Source organism: Polypterus senegalus, chromosome 9 (assembly GCF_016835505.1).
Source record: "Polypterus senegalus isolate Bchr_013 chromosome 9, ASM1683550v1, whole genome shotgun sequence".
NCBI classification, from domain to species: domain Eukaryota; kingdom Metazoa; phylum Chordata; class Cladistia; order Polypteriformes; family Polypteridae; genus Polypterus; species Polypterus senegalus.
In genome coordinates this window covers 423458-446577 of record NC_053162.1, presented here as the reverse complement: position 1 = coordinate 446577, position 23120 = coordinate 423458, and the positions used below count along the sequence as shown (strand labels likewise).

Below are 23120 nucleotides of genomic sequence, written 5' to 3'. Positions count from 1 at the left end.
CTCATCTTCGTCTGCATAAGCGCAGTCCTTCACCGCCAATATTTAGTGGCAGAGTTTCTATTGGATTGCTGCTGACGGACGGCCTTATATGGGCAGGCACTCAATTACGTGGGAGGCGTGGTGATGAGGGACGTAACTCCGCCTCACACGGCGACCGAGCTGCAGGCTATGGCCGTGTGTATGTACAGAAGTAGATTCAGTTATGACCGTCACGAGTAGAATTTCAAAATGAAACCTGCTTAACTTTTGTAAGGACGCTGTAAGGAATGAGGCTACGAAGTGTCAGCCTTCTACCTACACGGGAATTGGAGAATTAGTGACGGGTCAGTCGGTCAGTCAGTCAGTGAGTCGGTCAGTCAGTCGGTCGGTCAGTCGGTCGGTCGGTCAGTCAGTCAGTCAGTTAGTTGGTCAGTCAGTCGGTCAGTCAGTGAGTCAGTCAGCGAGTCAGTCAGTCGGTCAGTCGGTCAGTCAGTCGGTCGGTCAGTCAGTCAGTTAGTCAGTGAGTCGGTCAGTTGGTCAGTCAGTCAGTCAGTTGGTTGGTCAGTCGGTCAGTCAGTCGGTCAATCAGTGAGTCGGTCAGTCGGTCAGTCAGTCAGTCGGTCAGTCAGTGAGTCGGTCAGTCAGTCAGTTGGTTGGTCAGTCAGTCAGTCGGTCAGTCGGTCAGTCAGTCAGTCAGTGAGGACTTTGCCTTTTATTATTATAGATGAGTTGTATTTTAAAGTCCATTGTGAATGAGACGGGTAACCAGTTGAAGGACGCTGAGACCGCAGTGGTGGGCTCAGGTTTTCATGTTCTGCCTGCTGCCTTCTGTTGATTGTTGTCTCTCCTGTCCTTCATTACGGTAATCCAGTCAGCTAAAAACAAACAGCGTCAACTATAAGGGATCTAACGCTGGCCACACTCCGTAAAGGGGACGACGGCGTCCTCGTAATCCGCTCGATGTGTGAAGTTTACGTCAGAGTCGATGATCACCCCAAGTTCACTCTTGTTCCCAAATGAATCCCCTTTACTCGATTATGTTAACCTCCTTAGGAAGTCGCTTTGGATAAAAACACCTGCTAAGCAAATCAACGAGTCTCTTCACAGGTCGAATCAGCGGGCGCTCTGCGCGGGTCTTTACGGTAGCGGCCTGTCGTAACTCCGTACGTCAGCGCACGAGGGCGTGCCTGGCAGGTCGGGGGCGTGTCCACATGGCCCAGCCTCTGACGTTCGCTGCGCTTGTCACTACGGCGGACTCCTCGACTCCAGCAGTGGCTTTGTGACATTTGAGGAGGCTGTTCGCTCGAGGGCCGCCACTGTCGCGCTTTCGGTGGTTTATTTAACAGGCCGACTTTACGGCAGGTAAGTGAGCGGCGGCCAACTCTGTGCCCTCGGCTAACGTTCACGCTCACTTGGTCTTTTTTACGAAGTCACGCCGAGTCGCGATCTCCTGCCCGCTGAAGTCCATCAGCTCAGCCGCCGGCAGTGTGTGTGTGTGTGTGTGTGTGTGAGAGTGTGTGAGAGAGCGAGAGCGGCGGTGTCGAGGGCGCGTGTGGACAACCGCAGCAGGTCCCCAGATAGACGCCTCTTTTAAAGTGGCCTGTGACGTCTCGGTGTCGAGGGGCTCTGAAAACCGTCGACCAGACAGCCAACCGGACGATCAGAAAGAGGCGGCGCGGGTGAACGTGCACTCAGTGAGAAGAGAGAAGTAGTCGGTGGCGGCCGAGGCGAGAAGTTCAGCAATTTGAGCTGGCGACCAGCCGGCAGACCTTTGATGTCACCAGGGACGTTACCGTGGAAAGTTGGAGATGTCAGCTGAGATGCGGCGTCCTGCACAATACGGCAAATAAACTGAGGTGTCTTTTCAGTTGGCGAACACAAAAAGAGCAAATCGGCAGGTGCCAGGCGTCGTGTGATTTCATATAAGTAAATACTTGATTATCCAAGGTGACAGACAGCGTGTTTGACCAATCAGAGCACAGGCAGGGGAGGTGACCTGCCCAGGGTCACACTGTGGTGTCAGCAGTGGGATTTGAACCGCACTGTGTCTCGCCAAGGAGGCCGTTTCAAATGTATGGCGCGGTGGTTGGCCTCTCCGTGTGCCCGTGTGGCAGCAGTTAAATCATCCGTCCATTAACCAACCCGCTATATCCTGACGACAGGGTCACGGCCCAGCCAAAGTAAAGGATGGCGGTGCTCGTGTGCCTGGACTTTGAGTCCTTTTTGTTTCTCATTAACTCGCCTCGTTCTTCCTTTCCTCACCTGAGGTGGCCGTCACATAACTACAGAGGGCACCGTCCCTCGGCTCCGGGGATGGCCGTCTGCTCCCATGTCGTCGTTGATTCTGCCTGACGGGACACTGGCCGTGAGGTGCCCTTGGTATTCTTCTACTGTGACTGGCAGTGGGGTGGTCTGTCCGGTCTGTTTATATAGCGCCTTTCACGAGGGGTGTTTTAATGATTCAGAGACGTGATTGTGGCCCATGGTTTGACACTTGAGGTCATCGTGTCCTGCCCATTTAAGATGGCGGTGCCTCATGTGCCGTGTCCAGGGCTGTGGATGTGCCCCCCAGAAACACGCAGGGTGGGCAGTTTGGTTTGTGTTTTTGGATTTTAATTGAAGTCCAGCAGTAGTAGTGGACCGTCGAGGTGGCTCGCCCACTTAGGTGCCACTGGTCTTTGGGGACATTCCAGACGTGTCCTTTGATGGCGGTGCCTCTGCCTCTCCCCATTGAAAAGTGAATCCCTCTGAAGGTCAAGCAGTCCTCGCCCCTGAAAATGGCCGTCGGTCCATCGAGCGTTGCTTGGTGACAAACACGAGGGGGCCGAGAGGGGGACGTGTGGGCCTGATCACGGAGGCCAACTCTCTGCCCCCCGTGTGACGTATTTGGAGTTGTCTGGCAGCGGGTGCCAAGGTTGTGTGGTGGACAAGGCAGGCATGCCCAAACTGTTGGCCTCGATTCGCACCTTTGACCCCCGGTGCTTACCTGTTTAACCCTCAGGTACGACGCATGAACACCTCAACGCTGCCCGAGGCCGGCGGTCTCGACTCCAACTCCTTACCAGGGGCTTCAGGCCGCTCCGCTCACGAGGTGTCCCTGCTGGGATTGGCGGACGTGTCACCTGAACGACTGGCCTCGGGGTCACACCGCCACCTGAATGACGCCAGTTGGGGTCACAGCACAAGCTTCACATCAGCCACTCATCATGGCAGTCTGTGCCATCTTAAGCCAGGTGATGCTTGGCGCATGTGTGTGGCGCTCTGTGGATGGCGCAGGCGTCTCCTTCAGTTTCTGTTGAATTTACGGCGACTTGCTGGCTGCTTCATGTGAGGTCAGTCAGGTCCCCATGGTCGGCGGGTTCAGTTTGCCAGTTGACCTTCTCGCAGCCCCCAGACCTCCATTTCACTTCTTCATGCCAGTGGGTACACACTGGTTAGTGTATCTGAGTTTAAATCCGGAAACAAAGACCCGCTTTAACATTTTCTCTTTGTCTCTGTCTCCTCTGCATATGTCCCAGAATCCTCCTCTGGCCCCGACCTCCACTCACCCTGTGCATTGGAATGTTAATAATCTGCCAGCTCATGTGCCAGCTGCCCGCTGTGCCACTCCCTCAGCTCCCCCATAAGGCACTCGGTTTAAAGCCACACATACTCAGACGTTACGGTGAGCAGATTGTGAAGGCGCAGTGGGGGTCCACCTGAAGCCCCGCCTCCTTTCCCTTTGCTGGGTGAGCTCAGCGGTGCCTCCGGTGGCCACTTGTGATTTTAATGCTGTGTGGCGAGGCGCTATATAAAACAAACGTCTGACTGCTCGAGTTTGTATCTATCTGTGCTGATGCGCGCTGTGAAAGGCGCTATAAAAAACACAGTTGAAGACTCGCCGGACGGGGTGCCCCCTAGTGGTTGTGAACTTGTCACCAGGCTCTTCAGTTTATTTTCTGGATTGATTGATTAATTGATTGAATTTCTTTTCATTTTTTATTCAAGCTTAGGATGTCACACAAGCGGCCTGCTCGCCGAATCCAAGGAGTGGAAAAGAACATCTGGTAAGCCCCCAAGCTGCCGTGTCTTTGCTGTGAAGGGGCCGCCGTGTGTGTGAGTGAGCAGTGTGACCTGCGGGGGGCGTACCTGAGCCCCAAGCCCTGACACACCTTCATATCATTAACAGGAAGCCCTCATACTGGCTCCTCCGCCATAAAGAGTCCAGCAGCCCACCTTATGCCGGACCCCGAAATACGTCCAGGCCCACCATTTAGCACCCAGGAAACACTTAAACCTCCTAAAAACAAGAACTACTGCTCCCACAGCGCCCCCTGCTGGCATAGTGGTTAACTCTGAGGTTGTGGGTCCAAATCCCACCACTGACCCCGTGACCCCAAGCAAAGTCGGAATAACCTGAAGCCAGTTGTACCCCAAATGTTGTACGCCATCTTGAATAAGAGCGTCAAGCAGAGAAATAAACCCAGCAGGACGACCCAGCAGGACTACGACTCCCATGATGCTCTGTGGGTGTGTGTCTGGGATTCTGCCGCCTACAGTATGGCCCGGGTTGCTTCAAGTCCTCCATTATAAAGTCTGCCCTGCTGATTAAGAACCGTCCATCCCATCCAGAGCGCCAGGCAGAGTGCCAGCCAGTCCGTGCCCTCTTACAGTATGTAAGCCTGTAGTAAAGTGGGCAGCTTGTTGAAAGGCACTATATACCCGTGGTCCTCTGTGGTTAACTGACCCTCTGTGGGCCGCTGTGCTGGAGTCACATACTGAGCAGCAGGTGACAGCAGGTGACTCTGTGCCTGGTCCCGTCACATGGGCCATGCCTGTCCGTTCTTAGACTGTGATTGGCCTCTGCCTCAGCGTTTGACTCCGCCTCTTCTTCCTCTTGTCCTTTCCAGGTTGGAGTTCACTAAGATGGCCGCCGACTATAAGCCGGTCAATCTCGGACAAGGCTTCCCCAACTTCTCTCCCCCGGACTTCGTCAGGCAGGCCTTCAGTGACGTCGTCTCAGGAGAAGACTGTCTGATGCACCAGTACACCCGGGCTTTTGTAAGTCAGACCGCTTGACTTTTATATAGCGCCCTGCTTGTTACAGATGTACCGTGAGGGTGACCCGTATGCCAGTCGGCCACAATGTTAAAAGCACCCGCCTAATGTCGTGTTGAAGACCCCTGAAGGTGCCCTGTGGTCTCTGGCACCAAGACGTTGGCAGCAGATCCTTCAGGCCCTGTGAGCTCCGAGGTGGGCCCTCCATGGCTCGGACTTGTCAGGTGGAGGTCACAGGAATTTGGAGGCCCTGAACTCTTTGTCACCTTCCTCACCTCTCCTGAGCTGTAAGTGCAGGGTGACAGGGCACAGCCTCCTGCTGAAAGAGGCCACTGTCACCACAGAGTGCCAATGCCATGAATTGGTGTACGTGGCCTACAATCCCCAGGTCGACGGTATGTGCCAAAGTGACCTCCACATGAGCGCCAGGACCCAGGGTCTCCCAGCAGCACATTGCCCAGAGCCTCACTCTGCCTCCTCCTCTGGCTTCCCCCTTCCCACAATGCATCCTGCTGTCATGTCTTCACCATGCACTCTGACTGGACTGCACCTACATGGCACTGAATGTTCCGGCACCTTTCACCACCTGTGGCTCTTCTGTGGGACCTGACTAGATGGGCATCAGTGAGCCTTGGCACCCATGACACTTCCACTGGCTCACCACTTTTAGTTGGTACCGATGACTGCCCAAGACCCAGTCGTCTAGCTGTCCCAATTTGTCCTTCGTCACTGTGGCTCAGATCTTTATGCTTGCCCAACATGTCCCCTTCAAGATCTGGCCTGGGCAGGTGCCATTGTGACAAGGTCATCAGTGTCGGCCACTTTACCTGGCAGTGGTTTTAATGTTGGCTTATCGGTGTAAGTCCCTGAGGTCTCGACTAGACTCTTGTGACAGTCTTGACACCTTTTAAGGTGACGTCCCTAAGTTGATAAAACAGGACGCAGTTGGCACTGAAAGCGAGGACTTTGTGGAGTGAACTGCCACATGGCCTCCCCCTGACCATGAACCCCCCCAGGGTGACTCTTTCTTTCTTTCTTGTCTTGTGTCCACAGGGCCATCCCAACTTGGTGAAGATCCTAGCCAAGCTGTATGGGCAGCTCCTTGGTCAGAGCATTGACCCGTTTGGTGACATCCTGGTGACCGTGGGTGCCACTCAGGCTCTCTTCACGGCCTTTCAGGCGCTGGTGGATGAAGGAGATGAGGTATGGGGACTCGGGTTCAAAGGGGTGGGGGGTATGCGTCCTTTGTGTCCCACCTGCTCACCAATGACATCCAGTCTGCGCCTCCTCGCGTGCCATTTCAGTATTTGGTGGCCGTGCCCCGATCGCTGCCCTCCCACTGACCACCCTGTAAGTCCACTGAAACAGAAGGAAGGTGATGTCTGATGTGGACAGTAGAGGGGTCTCTGCTGAGTGAACACTGGGAGTTTTACTGAGGGGGGCACACAAAGGGTTAAGTGACAAGGGTTCAAAGCCCCCCAAGGCTTACTGAGAGAGCACTGAGGCGCCACATGCCCACCCAAAGCTCCTCTGTGGCTCATCACCCTCCTACATGTCGAGCCCACCCTGAGCTAAACGGACCCCTTAACTTGTATATAGCGCCCTGCTTTGCTCCTCTGGGTGGCCCATGGCAGAGGTGGGTGACTTGAGTCACATGACTGCACTCGAGTCTTAATTATAGCGCCTTTCAAAAATAAAACCACAAGTGGCTCACAAAGTCTTGCATCATGGCGCCTCAATTCCAATAAGATACTCTGAGCACTCCTTGTGTGCCCATGGCATCGTGACTAACCAGCCTGACGGAGGGCACAGCAACATCCGATCGGAGGGTCAGAAATCGCCGACATGTCACAACATCCTCAGACTTTGTTATTTCAAGGTTCATAAAGACAGGGATGCTTGCTGGAGAGGTGACCCCCAGATGTGGTCCCCCCCAACACGGTCCCGTGCCAGTTTGAGTTGCCCACTGATCATGTCGGGTACGAGCCCAATGCCCACTCCACTGAACCCTCGAGCTACGTGAGGATGAAGTGACCAGCGACTGACGTGCTTTGTGACACGGTACACAGTGTGTGACGTCCCCAAGTGCTGTGCAGGGCTGCTGGTGCCAATGGCTCCTCCATAGCTTGCAGTGTTTACTGTGCCACCCGAGTCACATGAATTAGGACAGTGAGTCGTTCATGTGCTTGATGTAATTGGAGTGACATCAGAGTTCAGGTGGTATCGACTCCTTGGCTAGCATGGAGACCTCGCCCCCGGTCCCCTTGTGCCTTGCCAATGTACTGTGGCATCTTTCAGGTGAGAGTATAAAGCACACATTACACGTCTAAGCACTGCCAAAAGTGGGCACTCAAGTCCACGCTTGGCATGACATTTTTGAGATGCCAGGTGTATTGCAGTGATGGATGTGGGTGGATCTTTTGGAGGGCTGTGATTTGAAAGGGGACAAGGGCACTTCGGGGGGCAGGGTTTTTGAATCTCTGCCCACTTTGCCAGATACTGGGATGTAATGCCAGAGGCAGTGTGGCACTTGGCGCCACCTTGACAGACATGTTGGTGTGTGATTGCTGATTGCAGACTGGCAGCAGAGCCATGACACCCCAACATGGCGTCCTTTATGTCTGTATTGTAACACGTCATACAATAAAGGCTTTGGCGTCTGGGTAGGTGACACGCCAAGCCTGGCAGTAAGAGTTGATGTGGATGTGTCGCCTTTCATTTTATGGTGCCCGCTCTCAGACTTCAGTGCAGGAGGAGCACCACGTTGTGAAATCCCACCAGTGGGTGATTCTACCACATGTGACACGCGTCACACCCGTGACCAGAGTTAAGTGCAGACAGTGGTGACCCGCCTCGCCACACCTCGCCTCGAGTCGACGTCCTGAATGTTGTCGGGGACACCAAGATGACTTCAGACTTGCTTATGGGGGGCGAGTCCCACCTCTGGCCCGTAGTAAGTGAAGTCCTAAAGGCCTGGTGCTGTACAGTTAGAGCTCCCCCTGGTGGCACCCGTGTTGTGGAGCTGTACTGTGGTGCATCAAGTGGCTTGGGGACCCCACACGAGTCACAGCTGGTCACTCCGTTTACGCAGGGTCTTGAATACCCCAGTTCAGGATTTCAGTCTGGGTGCTGACAAACCCCCCCAACAAAAAGCCCCACTGCCAGCGGGGTCTCCGGTAACAGAGCAGACCTTTGGACCACTGGAGGTGACCCTCTGTGCCCCCCTCACCCGGGTATAAGTGCCATACTGGGGTTCATAAGGTAGGATGGGTGAGTTCCCAAGCCCAGATGCTTGCAGTGCATTGTGGGAGTTTCTCCTTCACCTTTCAGGCTGTTCATCTCTGGGGGTTCACTGTAAGCCCCCCATAGTCTGCTGTTCACTGGCACCTGTCTGTGTTGACACGGCGACTCCCAGGTTGGCTCTGCTGCCTGTCACCCAAGACCCCTGCAGTGAGTCTGCGGGCACAAGGCTGGCACGTTTCTTCACAAGTGGGTGGGCAGCCCCGAGATTCAGTCGAGGACCTCCGCTGCTGAGCTGAGAGGCTGTAAGGTGTTTCATAATTAAAAACCCTTAGAGGGTCCGCCATAAGAAAACCCCAAATGGTGAGTGTGGAGTGCCAGGCCGCTCAGGTGCCTTTTGCTTTGCTGCCCACAGGTCATCATCATTGAACCCTTCTTTGACTGCTATGAGCCGATGGTGAAGATGGCGGGGGGAAGTTGTGTGTTTGTGCCCCTAAGACCAAAGGTAAGCGTTCCGTCGGCCTGTGCCCAGCGCTGTGGCGGCATGTGGGCAGAGTCTCTAGGAATGAGGGGCTGGAGGGACACTGATCCTTTCATCGTCTGTCCCAGGAGTGAGAAGTCCCTCCAAGCTCCCTGTCATCTCTCTGAGTGGACTGTATAGCGCCTTTCATGTCTGTCTGTCTGTCTGGCACCAGCGAGACATTCACTTGCGTGGTGTCCCTCCGAGTCGGGGGTCCTCACTTGGACCGCTGGGCTCAGACTGCCAAGTCCAGCCACTAGTAGGACTCACCCCTCCAGTGACCAACTGGGCACCTGGCCTTTCTCCTGTTATATAGTGCCTTTCACATATCAAGTACATGGTGCCTCGTCATATCTTCTTGATAATATAGTGCCTTTCATCTCAGGTGGTGCCCATCTCAGTCCTCGGGCCAGAGGAGGAGGACTGCCTGCCCTCTAGTGACCAGGCGGGCATCGTCGTTTCACGCTGCTACACTATCGGTATATTATATAGCGTCTTTCACACCCTTCTGTCTGTCTGTCTCATTCATTTATGGCCTTTCTCGTTCTCCCACGTGCTTACTCTCCTGTTCTGATGTGTCATTTCCATGAAGTGGCCATCGTCCTTGTGTTGTCACATGTGCAGAGTTTGTGCCCCCAACATGAAATGAATGCATCGCTACTTTGGCACCAAGATAACCGAGAGCACTTCATTAGAGTGTAATATAGCGCCTTTCCTGTCTGTGATAGATTAACGCTGGCCTTTCATATTTCTCTGTTATATAGCGCCTTTGAACTCTGTCTCTCTCTGTCTCTCTCTGTCTGTCTATTAGTAGTCGTAGCGTTACTGGCATTCTCACCCGACACTCTGCAGTGCCAGGGTAGACAAGCATGGCACTGCCAGTGGTGATGGGGTGGGCACTATATTGAGTGACAGACATTATATAGCGCCTTCCTCATCTAGTATATGAATCTCTGTATTTGATTTCTATGGTGCCATTGTGCTGCCAGTGAGGCCTTCCCTGGACACTGGCACTCCCTTGGCACCACCGGGTTTCCGACAACTCCCGCTGACTTTCTCTTTGTTTTGGCTCAGGGTACGCCAGACAAGCCGGCGCTGTCCAGTGGGGACTGGGCACTGGACCCTGATGAATTGGCCAGCAAGTTCACGGAGCGCACCAAAGCCATCGTCCTCAATACCCCCAACAATCCTTTAGGGAAGGTAAGACCGAGGGGGGGCAGGCAGAGCCCCCCGATGTCCAGTCCAGAGGGGCCGGCTCATTGTCACCTTACTCGTCCTCAGTGTGTCCAAGTTTGTCCGTCCTCCTCGCTTTGGACCGCTTACTGCTGCCCTCCGAATCATTTTAGAATGCCCAGCCTGTGCCTGCTCAGTTTGAATCATTCACAGCGGTGGGTCCACCTGTTCAGAAGGTGATGCTCTGGGTGAGTGCCCGCTCACTGGGCACCTCTCCACAGCCACGGTAGTGCCAATCACATTCTAACGCATGGCTGTTTCAGATCCTTTAGGCCAGTATGGAAGTCGGGGAGGTGCCAGCAGCATCAGGTACAAAGCAGGAGCCAACATTAGAAGGGATGCCAGCCCACCAGAAGTGGGCCACTCACCTACACGGTGCCAGTTTAGAATGACCTGTGTTTGGGTGGTGGAGGACAACACGCACAAACATGGAGAGGGCAGGGGATTCGAACACAGACACAGGACCACTGCAGCCCCAAGGATGCCAGCTCTCTGAAAACGGGTGCAATGCGCCTCTGTGTGGCACTCGCCCTCCCGTCATTGTCGGGTCTCTCCCTGCCCGATTCCTCCAGCTGAGGGCATTTTTACTGTCCCAATGGCATCACAGCTGAGCTATGGGGTACCCAGTGCCCTCTGCTGCCCCCTGGTGGCCGCGAGTGACCCTCCCTGACTCGTGTGTCTCGTCCCCTCAGGTGTTTAAGCGTGAGGAGCTGCAGGTGATCGCCGAGCTGTGCTTGAAACACGACGTGGTGTGCATCAGCGACGAGGTGTACGAGTGGATCGTGTTTGACGACAACGCGCACGTCAAGATAGGTGAGACTTGTATGGCGCCTTTCATGCAAGGAGGCGAGAATGAAGTGGCGGCTGGGCGATGACAGGGGGTCCTCGGGGCGACCGGCCATCTGCTCCAGTGACGGACTGTTTTAAATGAATCGGTTATCGTGCAGGGTGACAACAGGGTGACGTGGGCACAGATGACTACGTCTCTGTGTGCTCCTTCCTTATCATGATAGACAGGAAAGGCTCGACAGGAGATAACGGTGAGAGGCACTATATTACACTCGAGGAGGTGTCACGCCATTCCTGGCCGGTGCCATGTTGCACAAGGTGGCTGGACGTGTGACAATATGACTGCCACCGATTTTGTAAGCTTAGTGACATAGAGCTGTCACGGTCACCCATCAGAGCGGTGCGGGCAGGTAGGTGGGCTCTGGCCACGTCTGTGTGCTGATTGGTGCTTTTGTCCTCCAGGATGGAGATACTCTGCCAGCAAGGGCCATCAGAGTGTCACCTGGCGCCCTTCACTCCGTTGCTTGATGATGGTGATGGTGATGGTGGCAGACCTGTTGGGTTTCTGTGTGCTTTACTTGGTTGGCATGCAGGCTGCGCCATTCTTCTGACCTCTCTTTTCCTTTACTGCTTCAGCTAGCTTCCCTGGCATGTGGGCACAGACGGTTACCATTGGAAGTGCTGGCAAGACCTTCAGTGCCACAGGATGGAAGGTGAGATGCGAGAGCTGGGGCGCTGTGGTTGTCATTTCTTGCTGCTAAGGATTTGTGATCTCCGAGGTGTAACAAAATGGCTAAGCAGTGTGCCCCGAGTGTTCACTTTTGACCGTTTCTAGTGGCACCGTGCCACGGTGGTGCTGCTCCAATTCCCAGTCCAGTCCCCATTGATTTTCTGTAGAATTTTAATTTCTTGCCATAGGCATGCCAGTTAGACTAGGTGGCACCCGCCATGAACCTGGCGCTTCTGGGATGGGCTCTGGCAACACCAACACAGCTCTGGGTTTGGTGAATGCAGAGGCGAGCGATGCCCACATCCAAAGTGCCCAAGAAACCTGGGGCTCCTGGGAGGGCCAGTGCGGTCACCGCGGGTTGTGGCGCTCAAAGCCTGAACTACTCCTGGTGCTCCCGCCAGCACTGCCCATGTGGCATTCCCTCTGCAGGCACTGCCATTTTATTGTAACCCTTTAGAGGCCAACTCTGCCAGCACAAAATGGAGGCCTTCAAATGCCAAGCCAGCAGAATGGGGTCATCGGGACCCCCAGTGGCATTTGAGGAAATGGCCGGCCGAGGGGTTGAAAGTGTGGAGCTCTGCATGGGGTCTTCTGGCCTCTCAAAGGAATCGGCAGAGCCAGTGTGTTGTGACAATTCACCAAGGGTGGCCAGACCCCCTAAGCTGTTTTTGACAATCGTATTCACTTCACTAAGGGGGTCCTTGAAGCCAAGAGGCTCACCACATTCTTTTGATTCTTTGTGTGACAGACAAGCCCCTCAAGCACAGGAAAGGCGCTATATAAATAAAATGTGTTGTTATTACTCTTATTGCCACCTGGCTGGTGGCACTTCCTCTAAGTCCCCACTCGGTGTCACCAAACACATGGCTTACTTGTCACTTGAAGGTCCCATCTGTGACTTTCAGTGGTTTGGGCTCCTTGTCTGTGACCAGCTGACATGTCCGTACCACAGTGCATGATGGGACGAGCTCATCTGTCTTTTTGTCACCTGCCATCGGCCACACGTCACAGGACTGACTGACTGACTGACTGAGTGACGTCATCCTTCATTTATGGTCCTTCTAAGGTGAGTTTGGAGCCTCTTCTTGGGACTGCCATCTTCTCGTGTGCTTGGCGATGAACCAAAGAGACGTCCATTGGTCGGGTCACTTCTGGTGCCCTGCTTAGCTGTCACTCGCCCCACCCCCCCCGACCCCCGTTTCTATTGTCTATGGTGGGACTGCATTGTTTGTGAGCGGCTGTCTGACTAACACGTCTGCTTCCTCCCGGCTTGTTAGGTGGGCTGGGCCATCGGCCCTCATCACATCCTGAAGCACCTCCAGACCGTCCACCAGAACTCGGTGTATCACACGGCCACTGCAGCTCAGGTACGCTGGCCGCCAGCCCCTCGTGGGCGTCCTGCCCGTGTGTCGCTCTGATGCCAATACTCCTTAATTGACCTTGCGGTGGCTTGAACTTCAAATCCCACCCTGGCCGCTATCTGCTCTTCATGTACTTTGGCTTCCCTCCTACTGCTGAAGGGTGGGCATTTTGGGTTGACTGGGGGGCACAAAGGTTAGTCCGGCCAATTCCTGCTTAGTACAGACGACAAAGTCTAGATATGCCCTCTAGCATTGGCGCCGTAGCCCCCTTAGCATTATGTTTACCCCCAAATGCTGACTTTGTGTGTAAGAGAAACCAGCGCCACCGACCGTCACAGGACAGGCCTGTCGAGTGCCCAGTGCAGTACCGGCGCCCTTGTGTCACATGTTTTGTCACCAGTGCCCAGCCTGCCATCATAGTGGGGACAGTTGACATGAGTTTCTTTGGGCTCGTGGTACTTGCATGTGCCTGACCTGTGAGATCGACGTGCCACTTGTGTTATGGTGGACTGAGTGACTTCCACATTTGCCGTATTGTGAATGCGCCTTTGCCACGCTGATACTGCCACACCAGGCAAATCACGGCCATGCCGTCATACGGTCTGCGTTGGTGTCTGATGACTGATTCACACTGTTGTCCCGTTTACATTTATTTGCTTGGCAGACACTTTTATCCAAAGCGACTTACAAAGAAGGCCAACATAATCAGTGTGCCCAGCTGACTGGCACAAGGGAAGCGACTTAACACCGTCGGCTCAGCTGATGTGTCGGGTTCCATTTGTTCTAAAAGTGCCTTTACACGCTATTGTGTGCTTTGGTTGAAGGCTCCGCCCACTCATGAATATTGATGAGTTACCATGGAGGGGCCGGACGCAGGATTTCGTTTTTTTGCAGTGTGATTGTATCTCATCCACTAGATGGCAGCAGAAGTCTGTCCTGCGTGTCATTCAGGCTTTATTGGGGGGCACTGGGGGTCCACGCCAAGGAGGCTAACTTGCTGTGTGGTACTCGGCTGTGTGTTTGGCGGTCGCAGCCTCAAGTGCTGAGGGCAGTTTGGGTCTCTGTGTCCCCAAAAAGACACTGCAGCACCAGGGAGGGTCCACGGGGGGCAACCGAGGAGGAGAACAGAATGGAAATGAGGACTGAGTTCCGGGGGGCCAGTGGGCTCTAGCTGTTACCGTAAAGCCCAGTGTGTAACGAGAGGAGCGGTGGCACACAGACTGGCGCCCATTTCACACTTGGAGGTTTTTCTTAACTTAAAGACCACCGAAGACCCATGGAGGTGTGCTGAATGGGGGGTCTTCAGACATGACTTGATGTCACGTTGAGGAATGAGCTGATTGGTTGCCTCGTCGGGGTTATTCAGAAGCTAAAAACTGAAAAGGTGGTGGTAGTGTGGACCCCCCGATCAGCTCAAGACCCCCAATCGGCTGACTTGGGTTGTGTTTGTTCTTCTCACCCTCCTGCAGGAAGCGGTGGCCCGAGGATTTCAGAGGGAGTTGGACGTCTTGGGAAGACCAGAGAGCTACTTCTTTCAGTTACCACGGCAACTTCAGGAGAAACGCAACCGCTTGGCGGAGTGCCTGCTGTCGGTGGGCATGCGGCCCATCATCCCTGAGGGGGGCTACTTCTTGAATGCTGATATCTCCGCTCTCAGTAATTGACTTTTTACATTACTTGGGCAGAGGGGCGGTGGTCCGTCGTTGACGCTGACCCTTCAGTTCGGTGGGTGCTGATTGGATTGGGTAACTCCAGTCGGGGCAGCGAGTGATTTGTAGAAATGGGGGCGAAACTGACGTGCCACCGACCCAGGCTGCACTGGGAGACAGTGAGAGAGAGAGAGAGGGCACCCTCTGCCTGGCATAGGAGACATTCTGTGCAGTGGTAGTTGTGGTGGGCACCCGTGACGTGTTTACAGGTCAAGTAGTCGAAGCTTACAGCCTTCGTTTACCGAGAGGGTGCGGTGACGTCACCTCAATGAAGACCCTGGCAGGGCAGGTTTAGTGCTTGGTGGGTAGATGGGGGGGTCTGCCTGGAGCCGAACAAGCCCTCCTCTTCCTCCATCCTCACCGCGTTGACACGTCTATCAAGTGAAGCTATCTGTGCCACCGGCAGGAAGAACCCAAGGTGTGCGTAGCAAGTGTGCCCTCGATGGGCAGAGAGCCTGGCACTCGGTTAGGTTGCGAGACCCTCGCGTTCAGGCCGCTGTTTCTTCTCCTAGTCTTTCGTGTTCCGCGCCTCACGAGTTGTCAGATGAGCCCCTGTGCCCTGTGAGACCCCTCTGGGTGTCCTCAAACTGCACTGAGTGGCAGAGGCCGACAGAAGCAGCGTGGCCATCAATAACAGAGCAGGACAAGAAGGAGGCGCGACCAATAAAGAAAGCAAAATGTCTGAAGTGACGCCACCTCAGAAGCGATGGCCTCCACGTCCAAATGAGCGAGTCGGTCCACTGGCACAGGCCTGGCGCATTGCTAGCGCATGGGTGACGTTGGTGTGACAAGTGGAGTGGTCGTGCCACGTGATCGTGTGACAAACCCAGATAAGACAGCAGAAGCGTAAGTGGCACTGAAGGTGACACTGCCATCAAATCAAAACGGTTTAAGCAGTCGGGCAGGAACGAGGCCAGCGGTCAAAGAGTGGGCAGTGCCAGGCCTAACAACGTTTCCGACTTTTTGTTTTGCAGATGTAGAACTTCCCGACCCCGCTGATGATGAGGAGGAGCCCTACGACTATCGCTTTGCCAAGTGGCTAATAAAGACGAAGGTCAGTATGGCTGCCGGGGCTTTCAATTCTCCTGGCTTTGATTGGGTCGCGGCGCGGTCATCGATTCTTGTTGCTAGGGTTGTCCTGGCGTGGGCGTGTCCTTAGAGGTGAAAGGTCATCTCGCGGTGCACTTTCTCATCCGAGTTCGAGGGTCCCACGTCGTCCTTTCAGACCTCTGCACTCCTCCTGACTTCATTGTCTTGTCTTTGGTCACTGATGGCGGTTGTCCTCTTCATCCCGTGAAGTCCCATGCCAGCTGATGTTGTCACTTTCATGTCACCATCATCAGCTCCTCGATGGACAGCAGGGGGCGAGCAGACTTGTAATAGAGGAGTGGGCGGAGCATGTGGGCGGGGCATTTTCGCAGCAGAGTCAGGGTGGGGTGGTGAAGGTGGCCCCCCATAAAGGGGTCTTTATAGGGTCAAGTCTTTCAGTGTTTTGGTGACATGTGGCTCCTTTCACAATATGAATGAAGATATTGAGGCGCCTGCCTGTGAGCTGCAGTGCATGCTGGGTGGGACACAACATGAGCAGCACGCCAGTTTGTCGCTGCCATCAAGAGTCGCATGCAAAGACGTGCCCACGGCGACCCTCAGCCTTCAGGCTGGGAATTTAAGCCACTGTGCCAACTCCAGTGGGGGGGGTGTCCCACTCACCACCCGCCACGCGCCCGCCGATGATGTGAAATGGCCATGAGTGTTGACGATGCCCTCCTGTGAGTGGCTGCATGCCCCTGACTTGCCCTCTCGATTTCTCCTTCCGAAGGGCCTGGCCACCATTCCTGTGTCGGCTTTCTACAGCCCCGGGCACAGGAAGGACTTTGCCAGCTACGTCCGCCTCTGCTATGTGAAGGTAAGTGGGAGCACTTTCTCTGTTACACTGTGGCCAGGTCTGTGAAGGGCACCGTGTGTGTGTGTGTGTTGGCACCAGTCTCCTCTTCTTCAGGCCTTTTCTGATTTAAACCCGCAGGAGGACTCGACTCTCGAAGCTGCTGAGAAGATCTTGAAGGAGTGGCACCTGACAAAGTGAGCCACGTGTGTGAGTGCCAACATCGGCATGATGCCAGGTCCGATGTGCGCCCCACTTGGACCTCCTGTGTCAGGACTCTTTAAGGTAGTGGTGTAGGATGAACTAACGCTGCCGTGATGATGATGATGATGATGATGATGATGAAGAACACTTGCCAACCACTCTAATCTGGTCACTCGTGGCACTGTGTCTTGCTCATGTCTGATTTAATGGGTGAATGGCAGCGGTGTCACATTGTTTCTGTAAAGTGTGCCCTGCAGCCTTGTCACCCGACACTCCAAAGGGCCATCGGTGCCAGCGAGTGACACTGTGCTTGATTTATTAATTTGTGCCGAATTGTCAAATCACTAATGATGGAGAGACGTGACGGGCCTTTTAGACAAAGTGCCTCCCCGACTGAGCCGCCAGGTCCTGGACCCCCAAAGTTGAACCCGGGCTGATGTGGCACCGGGTAGGAATCTAGAATGTCGCAGGCACAAGTTGTGGCGTTCAAATCCCAGCTCAGCTCCTGCCATCGTCATCGTCCACTTTCTCCGGGCAGAGACTCCTGCATTAGGCCTAGCGGTGCCAGGCTAGGTGCCAGGGCCCTTAAATTGGACTAAGCTGCTGTGGCCCGCCAGCGCCATCTGCCTGTCTCACTCCGTGTGTGTGTGGAGTCAGGACAGTCGGACTCCTCAGTGACATCATCAGCCCGCGACGTCCGGGTGACGCCCCCTAGCAACACATCTTGGTGACCAACTTTACAAAATGGCGGCGGCCACGGCGTTGTGATGAAATTCAGACCCCCCACTCTGACGATGCTGCAGGTCACAGGACCCTGGAGATTCTTCTGCCCGGGTGCCACACACGTGACTGGCTTTCGATGGCCGTGTCCTCAAAGGGGCCAAGTTGAGTTTGTCTGCCTGTCTGCCCGTTCGTCTCTCTGGGTTTGCGTGATTGCATGAGATAAGCGAGGGTCTCCATGATCAGGGGCTTGAAATTCAGTGGCAATAAACTGCAATAAATGAAAAGAAGAGCTGCCGGGGTGTCTTTGGTGTTTTACGGCGTGGTGGGCTGACATTTCAGGGCGCTACTCTGCCCGGCGTCTCCGGTGGGCTCCTCTTGTCTTTTAATACATGGCTTTGTTGGCAGTGGTATTTCTAGAATACGGGGGGGGTGTGTCACCTAATTCGAGCCTGGCCTTGAAGTCACACAGAGGGACATTGGGGACCCCCGACAGTCAGTCCTCCATAGATGTCCACCCCCAGACGTGTGCAGGCTCTGACCACCGAGAGCCCCTTGGCTGACTGCTGCCTTCTCTGTGGTCTGGGGGGTCTCTCCCAGTGGTCCGGGGGTCTCTCCCAGTGGTCTAGTTCTTTCCTGCTTGTCACCACTGTGGCTCTGAAGCAGATGACCATCCCCTGGTGCAGATGCCAGCATTGAACGCCATCTGTTTATGGAGACGGCACTCCCTGCTGGACAAGATCTGATTGAGTGACCCCCAGAGTGCCGAGATGTGTAGCCCACCGGACTGCCCGGCCTTGGGCAAAGGAGGGCACAAAAGCAGTCCCAAGCCCCTCGACTCCCCTGCGTTTCTCAGATCCCGTTCCTCTTCATGCTTTGAGAAGACCACCAGCCCAAAGAGACCCCCGAGGACTCCAGACTGGGACCAATTTGCTTGTTTTAAATGGCTGTTTGGGAGATCGCTGCTCCTTTCCAATGAGCTTGTTATGTCCAGAATTGAAGCGTGTGTTCCTGTAAGTTATTACGTAGCTGATTGACAAAAAGACAAGGCAGGATGGCAGTAAAGAGGGTCTGCTGAACTGATGGCTTGTGGGTAAAAACAAAAAAAAACGAAGAGATTTGGGCGATACCCGTGTGTGACGAGTTTGCGTGTCTGGATACAACATTTGGGCGACGACGATGGGACAGTTGACGTTACCACCTCCTGACCCGGTCCTCACCATCCCAGGAGAGAGATGGGTGGACTTGGCAGCCCCCTTGATGTTCAGGATATGGCGGATGTGACGAGGAGGGCTTTGTTGTTGCACTGTTTGGGTGTAGAGGGGCAGCGCGTGTTCTCCACGTTGCAAGCGGACGCACCTACGTATGCGGCAGCAGCAAAGGCAGCATTAGCGGCTCATGTCAGCTCTGGTCGCAGTGTCCTTAGGCATCAACGAGCACACCAGCCGGGTGAGTCGATAACTCCGTACGGCTCTGCTTTACGTGAACTGGCGCCGAACGAAATGATCCGCCATCAAATCAGAGAAAAGCGACTGCAATCAGCTGTACGCTCGGTCGCTGCTTGAACCCGATGGCCTCACGCGGTGTCACGAGGAAGACAGACAGAAAGCGCTCTTCAGATCAAACTGTGGCTCAAATCGGCAGAATACGAGGGCAGCCACGTGCCCTGCCCAAGGCCAGCGATGGCGCCGCTCTAACAAGCCTCATCATTTCGCACGGCGGTGCCGGTCAGCTCTGGCACCTGTCACTGCGCGGGAGTATCGGTGTGCCCACTCGCCAGAGCCTATAGATTGGGTGCGGCGGGACACACCGTCCTTAAAACACTGCGTCTGCATGGTGGGTGCTGTGCAAATCCCAGTCCTACTCGATGCCAGTCCTGCAGCGTCTCTCAAATAAAAGCACGTCTGACAGGTACCTGTTCAACCTGCAGCGTCCCGCTCACTGGCTCTGATCAGTCTCCTAGAAATGTCCTGGGCACAGTGAGGCACAAAGACAGGAGCACTTCAGCGGGCTCTGCCACATCACAGCAGGTGCAGCTGACATCATGGCGCTCGGTCTTTTCCTTGCTTGAAGCTTTCCAGTATCACTCACGGCTCTCGGCTGCATCGCTGGTTTTGTCCACAAGCCGACGAGTAACCCAGACACGGCCCCAGTGATTCGGCCCCTTCGTCAGACTCCGCTGGCACTACGTGAGGAGGCTGACGCGTCACCTTGGGTATCAAATCTTGTTACGGCACAGACAAAGAATGGCAAACCTGGTTTGTGTGTGGATTCGAGGGAAGTTAATAACACGAGAATTCCTGATAAATGCCCACGGCCTACAGCAGAGGAGCTCACAACGCAGTTCCAGGGCTCAGCCGTTCTCGCAACACTGGCCCTGGCACAGGGTTATTTCCAGGTGCCATGACTTGCTGCTTTAGTTTCTCAGGTTCACACCGATGGCTTTTGGATTAAGCTCGGCTCCAAGCCGTTTCCAGAAGATCACGTCGCTGCTGCTGGCAAACACTCCTGGGGTGTCGCTATGTTTAGATGACATTGTGGCTCATGGCGGCACACAACAACAGCATGATATTCGTTAGCAGCGGGTACTGCACCGACTGGAGCAAAGCCAGGCCAGCAGAACTGGTGACAAGTGTATTTTGAGCGCTCCAGGAATGGACTTTGTGGGGCACAAACTTACACACAATGCCACCCAGGCCTTGCCGGAGCCTAAATCAACTACCAGGTTGGCCTCATTTTGGGGTATGGCACGTCACTACCTTCGTTCTCTACCACTCTATGCTGGCACCACTGAGGGCCCTTTTGAAAAAGGACTGCTGCTTGTAGACGGGCACTTCATGACATCAAACAGCCGCCCCCACTCTGGTCACATGTGCTGCCTCCACTGTGGCACTGGGTGCCGTTCTGTCCCAGATAGTTGATGGTGTGGAGCGCCCAGTTGCTTTTGCCTCCCGTGCCCTCATAGAAGTACCCTGTGGGAGAGAGAGAAGCGCTGGCATGCTTGTGGGCCTGTGAACGTTGGCATATTTATCTTTATGGCTGGCATTTTACCTTGCACACTGACCACAAGTGGGTCACAAGCCACTCAGCCTGGTGGCCAGACATTGACCGTGATGTGGAACTGCTGGTGAACAGACAGCTCAGCGTGTTCAGCGAGGGTCAAGACACTGATGCCCACACCAGCTCCTTTGAGACCTGTGGCATGGCCGGCATCCCCTTGGGAACACTTGGAAACAGATACTCGTGGAGAACGCCATGGGGCTGCGGCTCATGCAGGGTACCTTCTGGTAGCGCACGACGGCCATCGCGCGGAGCTCCACCACGAGACACTCTGCCATACGCTCCCTAAGCCACCTGCTCAGTCAGTGGGGTTGGCCAAGCGGCATTACAACAGACAACGGTGCCCAGTTTTCATCAGCAGTGTTTACTTCTTTTGTCTCTGAAGGGCAATGCTATGAAACACTTCAAAACAGCAGTGTGCCAACCTGAAGGAGGGCATCAGAGCCTACTTAATGGAAGGAAGGGCTTTTGATGATGCTCTCCACCTAACTCTGCTGCCCACATGAGCGCCCCTGCTTCTTTCATGATAGGCCCTTTAACGCGACTAGCACTGGGTACGGGGCACAGATGCCCACCAAAGCAGCTCAAAAGGCACTACAGTCTCAGTATGACATGAATTACGACAGGCCAAACGTGCAGAGTCACCCAGACTGGCTGTAAGGGTAAAGCATGCAAATCACAAGAACAAGCCACAGTCTTACTGGTCAGATCCCATTCAAATTTTAAGGCAACTGGGTCCTTCCACTTTCCAGATGGCCTCGCCCACGGAGGTCAGTGTCACCGTACAGCCGCGTGCTCTGGTCATCGAGGGACAGCAAGTGATGACGAGGTCAGTGAGCACGAGAGTGGCCTGCAGCGCGTGTACTTAATGGGCTGGTCATCGTCAGAAGGTGGTCTCGAACCTGCAGGTTTCCATTCGAACCCTTTTGTTTTTTCCCTTCATTTTAGTAGCCCTGTTTTTAAGGGTCCATCCTCCGATTTGATTCTTTTCTTCAGTAAGTGACAGCCAAACAGAAATGAGACGTGAAAGGAGCAGACAGACGACCAGTTCAACTGGAACATCAAACTCCGGCCAGTTTGTGAATAAGAAGCCCACCCTTGCTGTTGATTAAAGCCATTACTGGAGACCAGGACTCGTTGCTGTCGCCACACCAGACGGAGACCACCGTCAAGATGTTTGGGTGACCCGAGCAGACCGAGACCCTCACCTTTCTTTATTTTCAGCTGCTCGGTTTGTGTCTCCTTATTGTTTGGCTGCTCATTTAAGGATAAAGAAACGACCGAGGGGTCCGAGTCCCACCAATGGCTCCCCAATTAAGAAGATGGTTAGAATGAGCACTGCGGCCCACCAGGACTGGAGTTTGAGACCCCTGGTGTAGAGCATGAAGCAAACGTGGTGGGCAGCTCGCCAGTCCTTTGCAGGGTACAACAGCACCCTCTTTGAACCCGAGTCTCCAAACTGAGAGAAAAGCAAAAAGGTTTAGTGACAAATGGACAGGAGGCGAGTGCCACAAAGTCACCACAGCGAAGCCAGTGTGTGTGTGTGTGTCTGTCACACTGTGTCCTTTGTCACAGGCCACACCACAGGGCAGTGCAGATGTCTTCAGGGTGGCACTCCCCCTACTTTGGCACCCAAGTGGAGGTCAACAAAGGTGGAGAAGAGAGGATGAGGACTGGAGGGCCGAGTGTCGGACGGGCTGGCTGGCACCCTGTACTCCCTCCCTCCTACGTGACCAAGAGTTAAAGGGGGCACATCGTCACCTGTGAGAACGCAGCTCAGGACAAAAACAAAAAGTCCTTTAAATTTACAAGACGGAACAACGAAAAACGAACTGACCTCAAAATGAACGGTCCCGGACATTTCTAAAGTCGTGTTTTACGCGCTCATCAGCTCGACTCAAATCTGCAGGACGTTCTCGAGGCTTTGTCGTGTCGTGTCCTAATTGTGCCCAGGCCATTGCTTCTCTAATTCGGCTCAGTAGCCGCCCGTCCTCCTTCTCTTTGTCCCTCTCTCGCTCGCTCTCGTCCTCATGCAGGTGACATTACAGCTCCTTCAAAGTCCTGGGCAGGTGGCACACGTTGCTTTCATCTCCTGCTCAATTTCCTTTTCTACTCTCTGCCTTGCTGCCAGATCAGTGACAGCCCGCCACCTCTGCCACTTGTAAAGGTAAGCCTGTCCCCCACCCGGTGATGTCACCCATCTTCTGCCCACACCCACCTTCAGGGACCATCATTTTTCTGACAGAGTGGCTACTCAGTTGCTGCAGAATGCCACTTGGCATTGGGCACAGTGGTATGAAATGGTGGGGCATGTGGGCCAAACATTTGTTAGATCCGCTGAATAAAGGACATAATAATGAATGTGGTAACTCAAATGGCCCCCCAGTGATTAATGTACAGGGAATGGGAGAGAAAAAATAAGGGTGGGGGGCATCAAGGGTGCAGAACTCAAAAGAAGCTCAAGCGCCCACCATTCACAGTGGCTGGCACTGCATCTCAATTGGGCACAGACAGGGTGGCCATCTACTACAGGCAAACAGCCAGCCAGGGCCAGGCTATTACTGGGCACACTGGGACAATTCACAATTAGCACATCTTTGGCTGGTGGCAGCAGATCCAACTGAACATTAGGACATGCGGACTGCACACGTGACTG

The 23120-nt window shown here is 54.4% G+C and overlaps 1 protein-coding gene across 4 annotated transcripts; it reads left to right on the top strand.

Annotated features, from left to right (window-relative positions):
* The first annotated feature begins 1172 nt into the window (after positions 1-1172).
* LOC120535041 (kynurenine--oxoglutarate transaminase 1-like) lies at positions 1173-17701 on the top strand. Of its 4 annotated transcripts, XM_039762552.1 has the most exons (13): positions 1174-1341; positions 3967-4025; positions 4869-5019; positions 6070-6219; positions 8672-8761; positions 9851-9976; positions 10702-10822; positions 11435-11511; positions 12806-12895; positions 14359-14545; positions 15573-15652; positions 16418-16504; positions 16622-16681. In XM_039762552.1, the coding sequence occupies exons 2-13, from the start codon at positions 3973-3975 to the stop codon at positions 16679-16681; spliced, it is 1272 nt and encodes a 423-aa protein (XP_039618486.1). In that variant the 5' UTR covers positions 1174-1341; positions 3967-3972. The 4 variants fall into 4 exon arrangements, with proteins under 4 accessions (XP_039618488.1, XP_039618486.1, XP_039618485.1 ...); XM_039762554.1 differs by lacking the exon at positions 12806-12895 and having other exon boundaries at positions 1173-1341; positions 16622-17701; XM_039762551.1 differs by lacking the exon at positions 1174-1341 and having other exon boundaries at positions 3973-4025; positions 16622-17701.
* The last annotated feature ends 5419 nt before the right edge of the window (positions 17702-23120 follow it).

What these genes read in the sequence shown, in the direction of transcription:
- LOC120535041 (XM_039762551.1), top strand. Translation starts at nt 3,973, where the DNA reads ATGTCACACAAGCGGCCTGCTCGCCGAATCCAAGGAGTGGAAAAGAAC. An exon ending in TTGTGCCCCTAAGACCAAAG is followed by an intron (nt 8,762 to 9,850) that starts GTAAGCGTTCCG and finishes GTTTTGGCTCAG; the next exon opens with GGTACGCCAGACAAGCCGGC. An exon ending in ACACGGCCACTGCAGCTCAG is followed by an intron (nt 12,896 to 14,358) that starts GTACGCTGGCCG and finishes ACCCTCCTGCAG; the next exon opens with GAAGCGGTGGCCCGAGGATT.